The following is an 18,743-nucleotide window of genomic DNA, read 5'->3' on the forward strand; positions in this document are numbered from 1 at the left end:
GATTACTGGCTTGTTGGGTTTGGGTTTCAATAAGGAGAAAAAAAATTAAGGTCCTCAAACTACAAGATGAAGTTTTACAAAGTATTTATACATACTTTTTCAACTTATTTTTCTTTTGTAGCCTCAGCGTCCCTGTAAGGTAGAGAAATGATTGTGCCCAGTTTGATTGAAATGAATTGAACCCCAAGCGAGGACCTGGGGCTCCGCCTGGAGCTTCCTTGCAGCCCTGGCACACCCCTGCTCAGACCCAAGCTGTCCTCTGAGTTCGTGAGGCCAGGACCATGGGGTGTGAAGTGACAAGTGGCCGAGAGTTGTGTTCTGGTTGTTTTTCTTCTAATTTCCTAACTTGTAGCATTAACTTCTTATAGGAAGAATAGATGTGGCATTCTGGCAAGAGAGCTGGATGGACTTGGGGACCAAGGTCCTATCCCCAGCACTCCCTCCAGGCCTCAGGGTCCCTTTCTGTGAATTGAGAGCCTGATTCATTCCCTTAGAAGGTTTTACATGAAGCAGAGAAAGCAGACACTGGAGAATTGCTGCTCTTAAACTAAAAAGGTTTATTGAGACGTTTTGGTTGGAGGAGGCATATATTTTTACCTCTAACTGACTTTTCTGACTCAAGGTCCCCCTGGGCCCTTACCCTTCCCATGAGACAGTCATGCTGCTCAATCAGCTGAGGCAAGGCCAGCCCTAGAGCAGAGGAAGAGCTCGGGGCAACTGAAGGGCACACTGTTCCACCCTGCCTGCCCTCTACAGGACTGATGCACTTTGTCCACAGTGGACATCCCCACTGAAGGGGCATGAAGATGGCTGTAGCCTCAGCTCTTCCTCAGTGAACTGAGGCCCAAAGAAGAGCACCAGGGCTCCCCAACTGCTGAAATTGAGTACATGTAATCCTTGTAGGAGACAAGATAGACAAGATCTCTGCCCTGGAGTGTAGAATATTAAATATGGCTCCACCTATATAAATTAACTACATGGTTATCAGCCACAAAAAATATCAACCAACATTAGTAAGCAATTTGGGATTCAAATCTGCAGCAAAAAAAGGACGAACACCAGGGTTGCACGATGTTATCGATGTCCTAGGCATTCAACCACAGTAGAAGCTTCACCGCCCTTGGCACCAGGCTCCTGCTCTGCCTGAGGAAGGTGATTCCATGTGTAACTGCCCTTTCCCAGGCGAGGTCCCTCATGGATGTCCTCGGGACATGATGTATCTCCCAGGAGTAGCCGTGGCGGGGTCCAGAAGTTTGGAGAAGTGATTGTCGTGAGGTGATAAATTGCCCTGTGAGCTCAGGGTTTCTTGGCTCCATCAGTGAAGACAAAAAGTGTTGGCTAAAAGGAAAAGGTATGCTTTGGCTAGCACTTAGTTCTCTCAGCACAGGAGTTGCCGTTTCCCTAAGGGGAGGGACACACGGTCACGGTCAGCATTCAGCTGCCCTCCCACAGCTGGCTGAGAAGAGAGCCTGCCCATCAAGCAGCTTTAGTTGTGTTTCTTCCAGGAGCTTCTGATTTTCCTTTGAAATCCTGACTGCTCTTTGTTCCTAACCAAGGCCTGTGTTATTTTGACCTGCCTTCAGTGTCTATCTGCAGCCTGACCTCTCTGGCTCCAGGCGCAGCTCCCTAACTGCCCATTTCATATTTCCCCCTGCGTGGGCCTCTCCAATTTAATAGGCCCAGAAATATACACCTTGTCTACTTATTCTGCCTCCCAGATAGATCTCAGTGGCTGACAGAGACATTCTTTCTGCTCAGGCATAAACCAGCATTCCTCTTCAACTCCCACCTCACACCCACGCCCAGTGCATCAGTGAATCCTACTGACCAAAACACCTATTCCGCCGCCTCCCTGGGCCAAGGTGGCACCTTTTTCCTGTACACTCGACTTATTGGTTTCCCTGCTCCCACTGCTGTCCCCCCTGTAGTCAGTCATCCCTTGGTATATTCAGGGGATTGGTTCCAGGACCCCCTCCCCACAAATACCCAAACCACAAATGCTGAAGTCCCTTATGTAAAATGGTGTAGTACATGCATATGGGCTACAGGAAGTTATGCCTACACATCACTTCATTTGCGTGGATTCAGTGTTGTGCTTGGTATGTGGCAGATTTAAGTTTCGCTTTTTGGAACTTTCTGAGATTTTCCAATTTGTGGTTTGTTGAATCCACTGATGCAGAAACACATACAGAGAACTGACTGTATTCATTTCTCTACTCAGTAGCCAATGATCCTTTAGAAACATCAAGTCATTCTTTGTTGCAAACCTTCCCATGTCCACCCTCACCCGCTGCAAAATCTCAGAAAAAACCCAGGTGCTGGCCCTGCATGGCCACTACCTTCCTCCAGCTCTACCACTCTCTATCCCCCACCTCTCACCATGGTCAGAGGTGAGAGGCACACGCCTTTGCTGGTCCCTCTGGGGGTCCTTCCCCTAGAAGGGTGAGAAGGGGGCTCCGAAAAGCCTCCCTGGCCTCTCTTAATTTACTCTGCCATCTCCTGCCCCCTGCCCAATGTGACATCCTGCCTCTCTCTGTCTCCACAAGACTTATCACAACCTAACGTGCTGTTTTTACCCTCTGTTCTATCTCTCATCTCACGGGTATCTGTTGTATCTCTCTCACCAGAATGTCAGGCATTCTGTGTATTGTTTATTAGTGTGTCCCCAGCCTTGAAGGTGGGATTCGCCCCTGGCTGGTAAATACTGGGTGAATGAATGGACAGTGGGGTTCTCTACCTTGGGCTCAAACTTCTGTGGATGGTTCCTGACCCAACCATGCCTGCCACCTGCTGAGAGGACTGCCTGTGTCCCCCAGATTGGGACTTTGGACAGCCTTCAAGGGCCCTGGAGTTGATCCTGCCGCCAGGCAGTGGCAGAGCCTGGGCTCCAATGTCCCCTTCTCCACTCACTATAAGTGTGACTTCAGGCACGTGACTTAGAGCTCTGTGCCTGTGGGGCAGCAAGACATGGTGTGTATGAGCACTTGGCACGATGCTGGCCAGTGCAGTGACTGTTTGATGTGGTTCGGCCACTGTTGTCATTAGAACCATCTTCTCCCAATCTTGCCCCTTGTCTGAATCCAACACTGGCCACGTCCTGCTGGGTTCATGCTTTATGTTCAGTGTCATATCTAAGATGTAGGTCCCATTAGCTCCTTTTGCAAGTGAGGAAATAGGTCCTAGGAGGTTAAGTCACTCGCCCCAGTTTGCAGAGACCCACCCAGAGCCCACCCCTTCACTCCTCAACTCATCAGCCTTCCCTGCCTGACACACCCACAGCCTGAGACCCTTGTGCCTGCCATGAATCTGTCACCTCACCAAGCCTGTGGGAGTTAGTGGCAGGGTGGGCAGGGACTGCTTGGGAGGCCCAGCACCCTGTAGAGCCACCCCCATTTCAGCACCCATAGGTGCTGCCTCTTGGTTCCCCCTCCCCCATGGCTCTTCCAGCTCGAGCTCTCATCTTCTCCCTTGGAATAGGGTCCCTCAGACCAGTGAGGCCACCACCCTGCACTGAGGCAGCTATACCTTCTCCCAGGTCTGCCCTAGGCTTCCGTGGCCTCTATGTCCTTGTTCACGTAATCAGGCTCCCCATCATCCTCATCTGGACTTCCTGCAGGAGAGGAAGGTGCTTCTCTTGGGACTCGCTCTGTGGACCAGCAGGCAGACAGTCAGATGGTTCACAATGGACACACCCAGCCCTGTTCCCGCAGCCAGAATGCCCACCCTGGGGCTCAAACCCCCAGAGGCCACAAAACAGCCTGAAGGAAAAACTGCACTGGATGGTGTGTCTGTCCTGGTTTTGGGATTTGACAGAGATTTGTCCTACCTGGGGAGCAGAAGGAGTGTGACTCCATTCATGCAGCCGGATGGGCAGCCTGCCCAGGAAGACCCAACCTCAAGAGGCCATGGCTGCTGAGGGGCATCTTGCCATGGTTCAAGGCCAATGCAGCCATTAATGCACTGGAGGCTTCACCGTGGAATCAGCTGGCCTGGCTGCAGGGGAGCCCACCCCGGCCTGGCCCTCCCAGGCCAGACCCCATAACTTCCTGTCCCCCATCCTCCCAGGCCAGGCCCCTTTGAACCTGCTGAAGTTGACCCCAAGAGCCCCTGCTCTCCAGCCACATACCCATGACCCTCCTGGACTCTCGCCACTGCTCGATGGAAGCTGAGTTCTGATAGTCTTCAGATCCCTCATCGCCTGCAAGGAGAGCAACAGGAGAGGGGGTGCAGGGGGACACGACTAGTCCTCAGGCCAGTGAGGTGCCATGGGCCCTTTCTGAGAGGCATCCTGCCCCCCCCGTGCTGGGCAGCCCCTCGGGGGAGGAAGGGATCACTCTAGCACATTCCCACTGAGGTCCAGAATGATGGGTCCTCCTCCTGGGCCACAAGGTAGCACTTGACCCAAAGGAGATATCAGTAAACTTTCAGGCTTCAAGGCAGGCGATACATTTGAGCTGCGGGTACTTCAGATCTCATTAGCCCCTGCCAAGCTCTAGGTCGACAATCTTACCTGATTCGGGTTGTTTCTGCTTGCAGATGAGCACATTCTCATAGGAATTAGAATCCTCATCATCTGTTGGAGAGAGGGGAGAGGGCTTGGGGTGCACTGGGTCCTGTCCATCAAGCCTGGCTTTTCCTCCCTCCTTCCATCCCACCCTCTTTTGACAGATGACTTGTTCTGCCAAACCCCAGGGTCCCCCAGGGCCTGGAAAATGCTGTTGGACAAGGCTCTTAATGGGTTCTGGCCTGGATCCATCAGCTGCCACCCTGGGCTCTCTCTCTGTCCTCCAAGGTCACTCCCCGAATGAACTAGGGAAGAGAGATTAGAGGATGGTGTGGCATTCAGGCCCAGGATGAATAATTGGAGGGAGGGAGGCCCATCTCTATCAGGCAATGAGGGGCAGGGAGAGCCACTGGGGGGCCAGGAGAGACAGGAAGCAAACCTAAGCTTATCTGGAGGCAGGACCCTTCAGGCAAGGCTGGGTGGGCTTGGAGCCTTGCCCAAGGGCCTAGGCTGGGTATGACATATCTGAACCTGGTACCCTGGCATTGCAATGCCAACCACTGCCCCACCCAGCATCCATCTGTGTCACAGGCGCTCTGAGAAATGAGGGCCCCATCCTAAATTGGAAGAGGCAGGGAGGAAAGAAGAGGAGCCCCCACCCCAGCATGGGCCAGGCAGGAGCCCAGGCCTATGCACCTCTCAGCAGGCACTGCCCACCCTTGGTCCTCAGTTTCTCCTTCTGTAAAGCAAAAATATTAAGGGCCTAGGGTTCCAGCATCCTCAGAGCTTTCAGGGCTCAGTGTCCATCCACAAAGCCATCCCATCCAGAGTCTTTTTCTGAGGTCCCATTTGTGTCTAGCCCTGAGTGGGGCCTGCATGACAAGGGGCCCAGCTTCCCCTTGCCCCTGCCCCCAGCTCCCCCTCGTTTCCTCATCCCTGTGGCCTACCCCCACAACTCCATGCATCTCTTCCCTCCTCTGCACTTGGGCTTCTGCCATGGTGTCAGCTCCCTTGTCCCCCCGCCATCACCACCAAACTCTGCCATCCGTCTAAACTGAGGCCCAACCTCCTCTGGCCCCATGAGTGTGACTTCTGAGCTGAGCTTCTTTGCTGCTCCTCCCTACACCCCTCCTCCTCCTCTGCCTCACCTTCCCTGGGCTTCTGGAACTGCCCCCAGTTGTAATATTCCATGGCGATGGGGTCTCTGGCAAGAAAACAGACAGAGCACCAGTTTCTGGATAGGCCCGAGGTCGGGGTGAGGGCTTCATGGAGAACAGTGAGGCCAGGGCTGCTCCAGCCATCACTCCCCCAGGGGCCCATGGGAGGCTCAGCCAGAGTCTCCTCCTATTTTTCCATCCTAATTCCCTGGATCTCTGAGCCACCCTGGGGCTGAGAGCATGACTGTCTGGCTCCAGCCACCCTGCCATGTGACCCTAGACAAGTTCCCGCCTGTATTAGGTCTCAGTTTACCCCTCTGTGAGATGAGGCATCCAAGGGCCCTTCCTCTCTGGGGTTCCAGGTGCCGCTGTCACTTATCTCTGACTGGGTAATGCTGGATGAGTACCGCCAGACAGCCCCTCCCCAGAGCAGGGCCATGTCCCTGTTCCTGTACCCATAAAGCCACGGACACTTGAAGAGGAACAATGCTACTGAGGGCTTGCCTGGTCCTGGGCTGTCAGGTTCAAGGCTAGGACGCCTTCATAAATAAGAAAGTCAGGGCAGAGGAGATGGGGAAGAGGTTCCAGGGTAGGGAGAAGGCCACTCACATGTAGGCTGCCTCTGATCCATGTCTGCTTCCTATAGGAGGAGGCAGATTTAGTCCTGAGCACCAGGTGTTGGGTCCCCACCACAGCCCCCATGTCCCCAGAGCCCACCTACCTTTGCTGAAGTTCTGGTACCTGGGGGATGCAGAATCTGGAAGAAAGACCAGGTATTTCCTACCTTCACACCTTTGTACTTGCTCTCTGTCCCCTCTCCCACTAAGCTAATCCCATCAGGCCTCCCAGCCTGGCTCGTGATCCTCCGTGTGCGTCCTCTGCAAAGGCTTCTCTGTCAGGCCTGGTTCCCCTGCCCCCTTCCCCTGGGACCCCCCTGCACAGTATTTGTCCCATAAGGTATTCACCTGTCTCAGTCCCACCTCACCCCTGCCCAATACTGTGTCTGAGGGTCACTCACCCTGAAGACTGGGGGAGAAACACAGGAGCTTGTCCTTCCTGCAGGGGAGGGGAAGGTAGGGGCTGAGGAGGGGCCGGGGGGAGAGGCTCCAAGGTTTCTGGGAGTTTGAAGGCCACAGCCCCACAGCCCTCTGGTGAGGCCTTCGGAATCCAGGACTGGAGCTCTGAGATCCGAGGAGAGATGAGGTCTTGGCCTGGGCTCAGCCAAGTGGGAATGCCAGGGACCTCCTTCTCATTTCCTCCTGTGGGGCTGTGACCCTTCTAGGGCCAAGACAGGGGGCTCATCCTACCTTGCTGATGCCGTATCATAGACTGTGTCCACCAGGGGACCTGACCAGGCCTGCCCAGCCACTGCAAAGAACAAAAAGGTATCGGTTAGGCCCCCAGCCTAGCCCATCAGTGTAGCCCCCTCGCCCCCTCACCCCACCAGATCATGCGTGGCCACAGCCTCAGGGCAATGAGGACAGAAGGGATTTTGATATGAACCCCCAACCCCAAGCCCGGCCCCTGGGCCCTACTGTTGGGCGACTCACAGGAATAGGTCCGGGCCACCACAAAGTTCTGCTCATTCTCTTGCCTGTAAATACATAGCACTGTGCTGACCTAGGGCCTGGCCTTGCACAGCTCAGGGACGGAGAGATAGGAGAGATGGACAGATAGGGACAAGGAACAGAGAGTGGGAACACACCAGAGTGAGAGTGAGGAGGAGCTGCCATCCCTCCGGGCCTCAGATCTAGAGCCCTGCCCCCTGATACCCTCATTCTCTGGACTACCCACCCAACCACCCACTGGGTGCCTGCCCTTATCACATGGCCCTGGGTTAAAGCCAGCTGCCAGAGGGACCTATCCCCCGACAGGGCTTCCCCAGGACCCCCAAGAGATGGTCAGGAGAATCCATGGGTAGAGGTAGGGGGCAGCCCTGAGATTCTGGGGCATGATGGTTAGGGTGGCTGCTCAGAGACCCAGTGGTGATTTCAACCAGGAATGACAAACAGGCTGCCCCCACCTACCACCTCAGGAGTGTTTAACATTCCTAGGAGAGCATACCCCTCAAACATACTATTTATTCCCAGATAACTGGTGGGACAAGGCTTAGGAGACCCATCTAGGTATCTAGCCATTGCCTAGTGTCCCCTTGTTCCTCTGAAACACTCCCTTGTACCTAAGTGTGGCCACATGACTAAACTCTGGTCAAGGAAAAGTAAGCTTTCCAGGAAAGCTCCTTAAAGGAGTCACTGACAACTGGGGTACAGCATTTTGCCCTTCTCCTTTATTCTTACTAAAGCCTGAAATGCAGAAATCAGGGCTGGAGCCTGAGCTGCCATTTAGGACCAGGAAAAGCCCTTGAGAATGGAAGCCACCACTAAAGATGGTGGAGCAGGTTAGCTAACTGTTAAAGCATTTTGGTCTCCTCCTCTGGGCTAATATGGGTCCTGGCCCAGCCTTCCAGGAGCTCCTGGGGCACTGGGGCTCAGGGTGACCTGATTTAGGCAAGAGGCTTTAAATCCACAGGATAGAGTCAGGCATGGCTCCCAGGAGGAAGCGACGCAGAAGCTGGCCGTGGCACACACAGTCTTTTCATGTAGGCTGGCAGGACTGAACCCGAGTGAGGTGGGAAGAACCTAAGGCTCCTCTCTCTCCTCCTCCTACCCCAGCCCCATTTTCCTACCCCTTACATGAAGAGGTTTAGCCTGCACAGTTCTAAGATCAATCGGGAGCCTGCAGTGGTCAGGGACTGAGGAAGGAGGAGAGAGGAGAAATACTGAGGCCAGCTTTGGGGCAGGGGCATGGGGGACAGCAGGGGATCCCAGCCCACCCCGATGGAGGTTGTGGGCTAGAGACCTAGAGGACCAAGTGGCCAAAAAAGCCTGGGAAAATCCAGCCCTGGCCGCAGGAGTGGGCCTGGATGACAAAATTCTATTTTCAAATCTCACTGTGGTTTTTTCAGTTGCAAAAGGAAATGAGAAAGGGTGTGTGTGCGCATATTTGTATGTGAGTGGCCACCCGGGCGTGTACACAAGTGCTGCATGTGCAAAAAGTGCATGCATGAGCAAGTGTGCAGCGAGCGTGTGGGTGTGAGTGGGCGTGCAGGCCTGTGGATGTGTGCACACGTAGACCTCAGAGGTCTCCCAGGTTCTCCATCAGTCACTTTCCTACTCAATGTAAGAACAGCAATGGCGGCTGTCCCCCGGCCTGGGCTTGTTCTTGGGCCACCCCCTGGTCTGCTGCATGTAGCGTGGCTGACCCTTCCAGGGCTCACAGAGGGGCCCACTTGCCTTCGAAGTGCCTGGAGTTCCATCCACCCAGGGCTCGCCACTTTGCCTGGGTCACTGACCCCATTTTATCTTTACCCCACGTCCTTGCTGCACATAAGCCCCTGCTTCCAGCACTTGTGTGGCCCCCTTGGCCCTTAGGACAAAGGCCAAGGCCTCATCCCACAATCAAGGCCCTTATCCAGCTCATCTCTCTCAAGACGCACTGTACCTGCCACCTCAACCCTGGAAGACAGAGTCCACTCAGGTCCTATGTCAGCGACTGCCCACCATTCTCTCTCTCTGGAATGTCCTCTCTCGTCTCTTTCTCTCTGAAAATTGTTTCCACTTCCTCCGTTAGGCCTCCTCTAATTCCCCAGGAGACATGCCCACCTCTTCCCCTGAGCTCCTTTAGTAGCATTTTCCAGGGGAAGCTCAGACGCAGCTCACGTTGTGCTCTGTGCCCAGTCTCTGCCCCCCATCCCATCACACCGCGGGGGGCAGGATCCCTCTGTCAACACGGCCCCCACCACCAGCACAGCAGGCTGCAGTGGGGTCACAGGGAGACTCTCTGGAGGTACTCCTGGGCCAGCTGGAGAGTGGCATTCCCTCCTCCTGAAGCCTTCCTGGACCAGGCTGAGGCAGGGCCTGGACAGCCCCTGGGCACCCCCTCTCCCTCCTCTGACAGCTCAGAATCCCCCCACCTCCACCTAGCCCCGAGCCCGGCATGGAAAAAGTGTGAGAAGAAGTGCGAGAAGTGTGAGAAGAAGTGTGAGAAGAAGTGAGAAAAGTGTGAGAAAAAGTGTGAGGGAAGGCGTGCAAGGATGCCTGAGGGGACACCCACGTGGATGTCCACGCCCAAGGCACACAAAGTCACTGGACTGGGGACACTGTGGCACTCACAGGTTCCTCTGCTCATAGATTTTCTCTGACCGCTTCACACCTGCAAGAATGGGTCGGGATTAGCAAGTGTCCCGGAGCCAGGGTGGGAACTGAGATCCAAGGCACCCTCCCATCCTGTCTCCCCTGTACCCTGTGAGGCCTCAGAGAAGACATGGGGGCTGAGCAATCAATCACTCTGAGCCACCTGAAGTCAACAGGGTGTTTCTCATCATTTATTTAGGAGAGCAGACGAAGGGAAGGTGGATGTCCCAGGCAGCCCAGCCTCCCTCCCTTGTTCAAAGCAAACACCCCAGATATTCGCCCTTGACCTAGCAAAACCAAAGTCCCACAGTGAGCTAGCTCCATTGTCTTCAGGGACAGTTTAGGGCCAGCCCTTGGGGGATGTCACCCCCACTCTTTGAGGTTTATCTGGCGGCCCTTCCAACCACAGCCAGGTCTGGGCCTATGAGTGTCTCTAGGTACACCGCCTTCTCCTCTATCGTGCCCATGACCCCACCCACTCCGCCCCACAATCTCGCCTTTACCTGGGCGGGAGCAGTGCACACACAAGCCGGCCACTGCCCCCAGCAGCAACAGCAGCAGAGCTGCCCCTGGCCACAGCAGCTCGGTCTCCACACTCATGTCTGCTCCTGGCCACTCTTCCTGCAATGCTACAAAGTGGGGCACCCCATGAGCCAGGGGCGGGGGCTGTGGGGCCATCCCTCCAGGAAACCACCCAGCCCCCACTCTCAGGTTCTGACCCCTACTGTCCCCTGATAGCCCCCAGCTAAGTCTAGGGGGAGGACCTGCAGAAAAACCAAACCGGGACCAGACCTATTTTTTTATCTGACTGCAGATCCCCACCCCTGCCCCGAGGGCCAGCATCAACATTTGATAAGTGCTAGAAGGTTCTGGGGACTCACCAGACAACACCGTGTGTATGTGCACATTCCTACACACACCCTCGCTGAATTCACACAATTGTCTTTTGAGGGAGAGGCTCACTTTTCACAGATGAAGAAACTGAAGCCAAACATCTTGCAGTTACTAAGTGGAAGGACGGGATTCAAGTTCCAGCCTTCAGACCCTAACTCTAGCTTTGTTCACTGCATCCCTTGCCTCCTGTAAATCCTGCTTTGCTTCCCAAGCTCAGAGTCCGTGAACCCTTCTGCACAGGAGCCCTCAGCAGCCCCCAGCCATGGGCACTTCTCCACTCCATCCATGGCCTCCTGGGTAAGCTGGGAGTGGGGTTTCCATTCCTTAAAGATCTGCATGCCCAGATTCCTCCTGTCTTGGGAGCTGGGAGTGGGGAGATCAAGGAAGACTTTTTGGAGGGTGAGCCTGACAGCACGGGAGAAGCGCACTCAGACGGACCTGGCATGATGCTCATGGTGGCTGGTGGGATGTGCTGGGAGGGCAAAGGCTGGAAGGGAGAGGCTGCAGGGTGAGGAGGCCCTGAATCCTGGGCTGTCTTAGTCAGTGGCTGGTCCCAGCCTTGGCGCCACACTGTGATTGTCAGACCATGGCAATCACAGCCATGCACCGGGGCCTGATGAATGCAAGTACAGCCTCAAAATAGCCAGGACACAGCTGAGGGCAGCAGGGGACCTGCAATGGGGCCATGCCCCAGGTGGGCAGGTGGAGCCCCCTCCACTGAGCATTCCCTCTGTTCACACCTGTGCTTCTGTATCGGGCACCTGGGAGGAAGGCCTCTCCCCACTTCACAACTGGGGAAGACGAGGTCTGGGGAGAAGCTGAACTTTATACTGCCCATTTCTTGCTTCCTGAAACCTGTGAGCTTCCTCCATATCTCTGAGCGTCCTGATTCCCTGTAGCAAATATAACAAGGAACCTCTGTGCAGAGCAGAGCCTGGGTCAGGGACCCATCACAAAGAAGTCACTTCTCCTTCTCCAAAATGCCACGTGAGTCAGTGGGAACACTAGAATTCCCAAACCTTGTGACTGGCCAGCCTCAGCTCCCCGTCCTCTCGGAGCCTGGGCACTGCTTCCCCAGCCTGCACACCTTGCTCTGGCTCGTGTGGCTGCCCCAGCACGCTCCCCTTCCCGAGCACTCTGTCATGGCTCAAGTCCATCTCAGGCTGTGTGCAGTTGGGAGCACTTGCCTTATAGAGAGGACTCCTGGGGTCAAATCCTGCCTGTGCCTCAGCAGTTCCTAGCCTCAGTTTTCTCATCTGTGAAACGAGGATCAGTCACATCCAGCCTGGCTCCTGGCCAGGGCTTCCTGAAACAAACCTGCTGAGGGGCTTATTTCCAGTTGGCTGGTTGGAGCAGCTCCCTCAGGCTCCTGCCCCTTTGTCTTTTGGTTAGGACAGCAACTCTTCCTGCCCCCAGACATGTGGGATGGGTCGTACACATTCTCCCTGCAAGAGTCTTGGACAGAGTGGTCCACTCCCAGCCACTTCCACAGGCTGCTTAAGACCCCAGAAGCAAGTTCATACTCGCAGCCTGGCATTTTTGAGGCCCAGGATCTGGCCTGCTGACCTCTGGGGAAGGGTGGCCCTCCATCCCGGAAGAGCCCGACCACCGGAGAGCCCCCTTGCTTCCTGAGGTGAGAGGTACACTGTGGGGTGCCCCCAGCCTTGGCCCATCTCCACCTACCTGGCCATAGGGGAGGATGGGGAGGGAAGCATGAGAACAAAAATGCTGACCACGAACACAAATGGAATCTCAGCGTCATGGGTCTTTTGCCCTTTAGTTAAAAGGGGGAAATAATGACACTCTTCCCGTGGGTTTGTCACATGAGGCTTGGCATTGAGATGACACATATAAGGTGTTGGTGCGGGGTGGAGCACAGCTGGCTGTGACCACCATGACTGGCCATCATCATGGTCTCCATGAAAGGGGCAGGGGCAGCCCCAGCCTGTCAGGGCCGGAGCTGGTTGGGTGGCCTGCAGCAAACCATGTGGAGCAACTTTACCTCATCCTCAGACACATGGGTCCTGAGCCTCCCTCTACTGCCCCATTTGGGTATCATGCTGGGACCCTGGGAGGGGCTAGGATCAGAAGAGAATGTGACCCTTACCCACACACCTCAGTTAGTTGTCACAGACACGTGTAGCATCACGTGGGAGACACCAGCTCCTCTCTTCCAAGGGAGGTCCAGAGAGATGAGAACTCTGTCCAAAGTCACACACCTGGCCAGTCACAGAGCCAGGATCCAAACCCAGGGCAAGCTGCCTCCAAAGGCCACATTCTTTTAACTTTTCTTATATTACTTTTTTAAAAATCATGAAATATTTTTTAAAAAACTAATCTGAGAAAATCTCCTGTAGCTACTCCACCTTCCCAACTGAATAAATCTGCCCTCTCTCATAGCTTTCTACTTATGCTCTAGAGCAGGTGGGACAGGGTGAAGGTGGAGGGAGAGGAGGCTAGCCCCAGGAGAGGCAGCCCCAGCAGCCCCAGGAGGCCCCAAGAAGCCAGGCAGGGCTGGGTAGGGTTGGGGGTGGGGGAGGCTGCCACAGCCGGTGGCTCTGCAGGCCAAAATAGCACAAGGGGAAGTGGGCAGTTTTCATGTGAACAAGGTTTGCAACAAGCCGGCTGTGGGAAAGCCCTTGATTCTGGGCAGGGTGGGCCTCAGTGTCCAAGCCTTCTGCCCAGAAAGGCCCTTGGAGATGATACTGCTCACTCTCCTAGTTCTTGTCATGCCGTAGATGGAGAAACTGAGGCCCCCTAGGGCCGCAGGGCAGGCTGGGCAGTGAGGGTGGAGCGAGCGGTCCCAGTCTGAGCCCTGGGAAGACTATCCACTGGGCTCTGCTCTGAGTCTATTTTGTTTCCCCAAATAACCTTGGCCTTCAGATGAGGCTGGCTGAGAGGTCTGAACGGAGCCTCTCAATGTTCAGGTGACTGGTACAGGGCTTAGGAAGCCCTTGTCCCAGGGCAGAGATAGGGGATGGTGAAGGCCAGGGCCACCTCTTGACAGAGCTGGGTACAAGGAGCTCCCCAGGGATTACAGCCTCTCAGAGCTCCAGCAGAGAGCTGGCAGGCCAGGCTGGGGAGTGAGAGGTGGCGGCCAGGACAGTTACTTCCATCTGGCCTGGGGCAGGACGTGGGTACGTTTGCCTGTAGAGTCTCTCCCAACCTCCCATAGCCCCGTGGCAGAGATGTTACAGTCCCATTTTATAAAGAAACCAAAGCTTATGGGTCTGGACCTAGGGATCCACTGTCCTGGTCCTTCACCAGTCTCTGGAAATGAGGGGACCACTCTGGGGCTTCCCAAAGCTGTGCAGGCTGGGCTAGGGGAAGTGAGAACAGGAAGGGGACCGGAGCCCCAGAAACAGATTGCCTCTCTGAGTGCCACAGGGCCCGGGGTAACAGCTCCCTAACCAGGGGCACCAGGGTAGTAGGGCCAAAAGATGGGGTTCCAGGTGTCCTAACATATTCCCCCCTCCCTTTCAGTGGGCCAAAAAGCACCCCTGCTAGGCCAGCAGGGCCACTCCAACCCCCTCAGGGTGTCAGGGGTGGAGCAGCCTCAAGACTCCTGCCTCAGGGCCAGGCTCCAGAAACTCCTGGGAAAGGCTTACCTGAGAGTTGGGGGCTCTTCACCACAACCACTTCATCCTGAGCCCACACACCCGCCTGAGCTGATGCTAACGCCACAGACACTGACGGGCAGCAGGCAAGGCGGCAGGCTTCCTGTCAGCCACTGAATCATCCCTCACACATCCGCTGCCCTGCCGGACAGGCTCTGCTGTGAATAGAGACAGAAAGACTCCCCCCCGCACTCACTTGCTCGCTCGCTCGCTCTCGCGCGCGCTCTCTCTCTCTCTCACTCTTACTCTAACACACACACAAATTGAGATAGGCATAAAGAGAGAGAATGAGACAAACACAGGCACAGAGAGAACAGAAAGACATGGATACACACACACGCTAAACACACATACGTAAACGCAAGTCACAGGGAGAGGAAGAGACACAGGGACAGGGAGACAGAATGAAGTGGGGGTGCTCACATGGACACACGAGGCAGCGAGAAAGTAAGAAGATATGAAGAAACACACACTAAAGAACATACATAAACACAGAAATACACATCCACACTGAAAACATGAACACACCGAGACACCCACACATACAGAGAGAGAGAGAGAGAGAGAGAGATTGAGGCAGGGAGAGAACGAGATACACACACACAATATACAGAGATACAGAGAAGGACAGAGAGAGACTGGCAGTGAGTCTCAACCAAGAGACTCAGACTCAGAAGGAGAAGGAGACACGGTTAGATAGAGACACACACACTGACATAGCCTATCAGAGACACATTCAGAGTGAGAGAGCCAGAAACAGAAAAAGACCCTCACAGAACAAGAGTCCCAAGAATGAGACATATAGTACACACACACATATACACACACTCACACACAGAGAACATGGGACATATGTGGACCGGGCAGACGGAACAAACAGCTCACAGCAAAGAGCCAACAGAGGAATGGACAGCTACAGGCATGAGAGGGAGGCGGGCAGAAGGACTGGAGAAGGAAAGACAATCATAGCTCCTCCTCCATCCTGGGAGGCAGTTTTGTCACCCCCATTTTGCAGATGAGGCTTGTGGAAGTGTGGAGCAAGATGAGACCACTGACAGTGTGACCACAGCCTCATTCTGACTGGCTGCTGCCCCTACACCAGCCCCTTCCCTCATCTGTGAAAGATGTGATGTAAGGTCTGGAAGGCACTGGTTCACGGGGAGAGATGAGTAACCACATGAGTAGTGCTGCAATGTTTATGCTGCTGGTCACTAGTAACTTGCCCAAGGCCATGGAACTATTGGTGAAACCCCACCCACCAGAGACCCCAGGGAAGCCCCCGAGGGTCCCCTCATCCCCCATCTGTCTGGCACTTCGGAGCCTGATCTCTCCAGCTCTGGGGGCCCCTCTTGGTTCAGGGCTAGGTGTCTCCTGTGGCCCCAGCAAGGGGTGACCAAGACCTCCAGCAGCCCAGGCTCAGCCAGGGCTGGTAAAGGGGGAAGTACAGACAGGAGGCTCAGCCTTAAACGAAATGGAAACCGAGGGCTGGGTCCATGCTGCTGCCACCTCGTGGGGAAGAATGGCGGCACACGGACTGGAGCTTGTTTTGGGTGAGTCCGTGGGCCCTCAGTGTCAGACACTCCCCATCCATCTCCATACATGGTGGGACTAGAACTAAAACCAACCCAATCTGATTTCCAAACCTGTGCCTGTGCAATGACCACCATGGCCCCTCGTTCCATGTGGGAAACGCTACATTTAATCCCCAGTCACTCTCGCCAGCTGGACGTTAGTTTCTTATACAGGTGAGAAGATGAAGGCTCACATAGGCTAACTGGATTTGAACCCAGACTACCAAAGCCTCCGAAGCCCATTGTCTTTCCACCACCCCCAAGTGCAGAGACATCAGTGGGTGCACACCAGCAGCCCTCCTTGCTGGGCTGCCTCCTGACCCTCCTCACGCAACTAGGACAAACCTGCATAGATTTCCATTAATCCCTGGACCACACACCTCCCAGGGGTTTTCTGCTCAGAGACGGTCAGAAGCCCCATATATGATGGGAACGAAGCTCTGTTCTACACTCCTGGTTTCTGTCTTGGGCCTTAGCAATGGCAGGTGCTGGAGTAACCTCCCACTACTGGCAAAAAGTCTCCAGGTCAACCATAGTGTGGCCAGGAGCCCTCTTGTGTCCCGGGCCCACAAAATCAGGGGCCTGTCAACCCAAAGCCCCTTTTTGGACCTGAATGGAAGGAGTACCCTGCCCCCCTTCTAGGCAGTTCTCAAATTCCTCTGAGTTCTGTTTTATTTATAAAGCATTCAGTTGTGAATTAGAAATTAAGATGTAAAAAACTATAGACAGTTCATGTCATTATATAAATTCTAGTGTTTTTTTCAAACAACTCCATGGGTTTTGGTATATTACATTGTATATAACAAAATTTACAATTTTAACCATATGTTTAAGTGTGCAATTCACTGGCATTAATTATAGTCATATTATACAACCACAACTATTTCTAAAACTTTTCATCACTGCTAACAGGACTATCTGGCTTTTCAGTTCACAGCTGAGGAAGTTGTGTGCACACTTGCTATAGAAGCAAGATGCCTAGGTAGTAATGCACCAGCTCTAAGAACTCTCAACAGTCTACGGCCATGTCACCCTGAACAAGCCTGATCTTGTCTGATCTCAGAAGCTAAGCAAGGTTGGGCCTGGTTAGTACTTGGATGGAAGACCACCTAGGAATACTGGGTGCTGTAGGCATAAAAAAATCTCAACAGTTCCAAGGCTGAGAGTCTCCTATTACATTCTTTAAAGGCTGATGAAAAGCTATGGAATTAATTCATAAAAATGCACCTTAAGAAGTACACACATTACTGAAGTCCCTGGAGCTGGCTGCCACCTCCAGCTCTCAAGGTGTAAGCATCATTCCCATCCCTCACATCCAGCCATTTGATATTTCTCTTTGGTTGTGAACTCACTACCCAATGGAACCTAGAATATTCCATTCTTCTACCTCCTCCCACCTAAACTCCCATTTTTCATGTTATTTCTAAAGTTTTATAAAAATTTTAAAAAGTATCATGCTGCCTGTAAGCACTTGGGACTAATTTTCCATCTATTATAACCATGATCCATCCATTTGAGCATAGTTCATTCCTTTAGACTGCTGTACTATAGCCATCATCTGAATATAGCTCTGCAGCCATGTTATTTCTCTAGTACATACCTGGGAAGGGAGCTCCTGGACTATGAGAATATCCAATTTTCATTTTCGAGTTCATTCCCCAAAGAGGCTGCACCCATTTACACTCTTATCTATGACCAGACCCACAAACTCTCTAGCAAAGTGGTTTGTCAGGCTTCTTGACATTTGCCATTTGAATGGGTACAAAATAGTATCTTCTTTGCAGTCTTGACTTACAATTCCTTAACTGCTAATGAGAAATTACACATAATTTTTTGGCCATATTTCATCTGTGAAATGTTAATGTTTTGGTTTTCTCTTGGGTTGTTTTTTACTGATTTGCAGGAATTCTTCATATACCCTTCATCTTTTAGTTTGTAACTTGTCTTTTCCTTTTTTGCTTTGATAAAGTACTTTTAAAAAAATCTAGTGAGCATATTCTTAACTTTAAGAGTATTAATGTCTGTGAGAAAAACTTCTACCAATTCCAAGGAATCTTGGTGCTATTTATAGGAACTCTAGGTTGAAAAACTTCTCTGATCTCCTTCCCTCCCAATCCCAAAGATAAGCTTCTAGGCCAGTAATAATTTTATTAACATTTTATTAACAGGTACAAGAAACAAATTCTAATGTCCAAACTGAATACCAAAGAGCCTACCCCTGTGAAATGGTTTGTCTTTATTTCGATATTTAATATTTTACAGTTAGAGGGCGGTTACAGATGGGGGAAGAGGTTAGTAGTAGGTTATATTTAAGTACATAGTCTTCATATTTTGGTTCACTTTCATGACAAAAGATGATTAAGACACTGGATGTATTTATAAGCCTATTAACCTCACAAAAGTGAGAAAGTAACTCAAACATCTCAATGTTGTTAAAAATTGGTCAAGAAAACATGGTAGAGCAAAGCTCCTCACCAAAATAGGACATGTAGCCAGGCCCAGGCCAACCTGCTCCTTTAAGTACGAGAAGCCCAGCTGACCATGCAATCTGACCTCTGTGCAGTCTCCCTCCAGGGGGACCTAAGGCTGATTCATCATCCCACATGCCTGGCAAACCCAGTTCAGGAAGGGGTAAGGCAGACCAGGGAATATCCATCTGTGGCACACACCATGGGCTGCTGTTCTGTATTGAAGATCCTTTAGAAAGCCCAGAAAGACACTCCATCGGTCTTCCCTCCTGACTTCTCTGAAAGAGCACTGGTGCAAAGTTCCATTGGGTAGACAGCAAGGAGCAGTTGAACAGAAAA

General features: G+C 53.0%; 1 protein-coding gene and 1 pseudogene across 3 annotated transcripts; one reads left to right on the forward strand and one right to left on the reverse strand.

Moving 5' to 3' along the window:
- Positions 1-440: 440 nt before the first annotated feature.
- Positions 441-14,546, reverse strand: LAT2 (linker for activation of T cells family member 2). Of its 3 annotated transcripts, XM_006918542.2 has the most exons (13): positions 14,357-14,546; positions 10,358-10,483; positions 9,834-9,873; positions 7,212-7,255; positions 6,969-7,029; positions 6,680-6,717; positions 6,383-6,418; positions 6,271-6,301; positions 5,653-5,708; positions 4,511-4,573; positions 4,127-4,198; positions 3,526-3,646; positions 441-1,338 (listed from the first exon to the last, which is right to left on the reverse strand). In XM_006918542.2, the coding sequence occupies exons 2-12, from the start codon at positions 10,452-10,454 to the stop codon at positions 3,543-3,545; spliced, it is 642 nt and encodes a 213-aa protein (XP_006918604.1). In that variant the 5' UTR covers positions 10,455-10,483; positions 14,357-14,546; the 3' UTR covers positions 441-1,338; positions 3,526-3,542. The 3 variants fall into 3 exon arrangements, with proteins under 3 accessions (XP_006918604.1, XP_024907329.1, XP_024907328.1); XM_025051561.1 differs by lacking the exons at positions 5,653-5,708; positions 6,271-6,301; XM_025051560.1 differs by lacking the exons at positions 5,653-5,708; positions 9,834-9,873; positions 10,358-10,483; positions 14,357-14,546 and having other exon boundaries at positions 7,212-7,395.
- Positions 14,547-16,951: 2,405 nt separating this feature from the next.
- On the forward strand, positions 16,952-17,070 carry LOC112485323 (annotated as a pseudogene).
- The last annotated feature ends 1,673 nt before the right edge of the window (positions 17,071-18,743 follow it).

The sequence above is a fragment of the Pteropus alecto genome, unplaced genomic scaffold (genome assembly GCF_000325575.1).
Source record: "Pteropus alecto unplaced genomic scaffold, ASM32557v1 scaffold68, whole genome shotgun sequence".
Lineage (NCBI taxonomy): Eukaryota > Metazoa > Chordata > Mammalia > Chiroptera > Pteropodidae > Pteropus > Pteropus alecto.

Coding starts and splice junctions, on each gene's coding strand:
- LAT2 (XM_006918542.2), bottom strand. CDS start 10,454: ATGAGTGTGGAGACCGAGCTGCTGTGGCCAGGGGCAGCTCTGCTGCTG. Junction 7,030..7,211: donor GGTGGCCCGGACCTATTCCT/GTGAGTCGCCCA, acceptor TGTTCTTTGCAG/TGGCTGGGCAGGCCTGGTCA. Junction 4,199..4,510: donor GCAGAAACAACCCGAATCAG/GTAAGATTGTCG, acceptor CTCTCCTTGCAG/GCGATGAGGGATCTGAAGAC.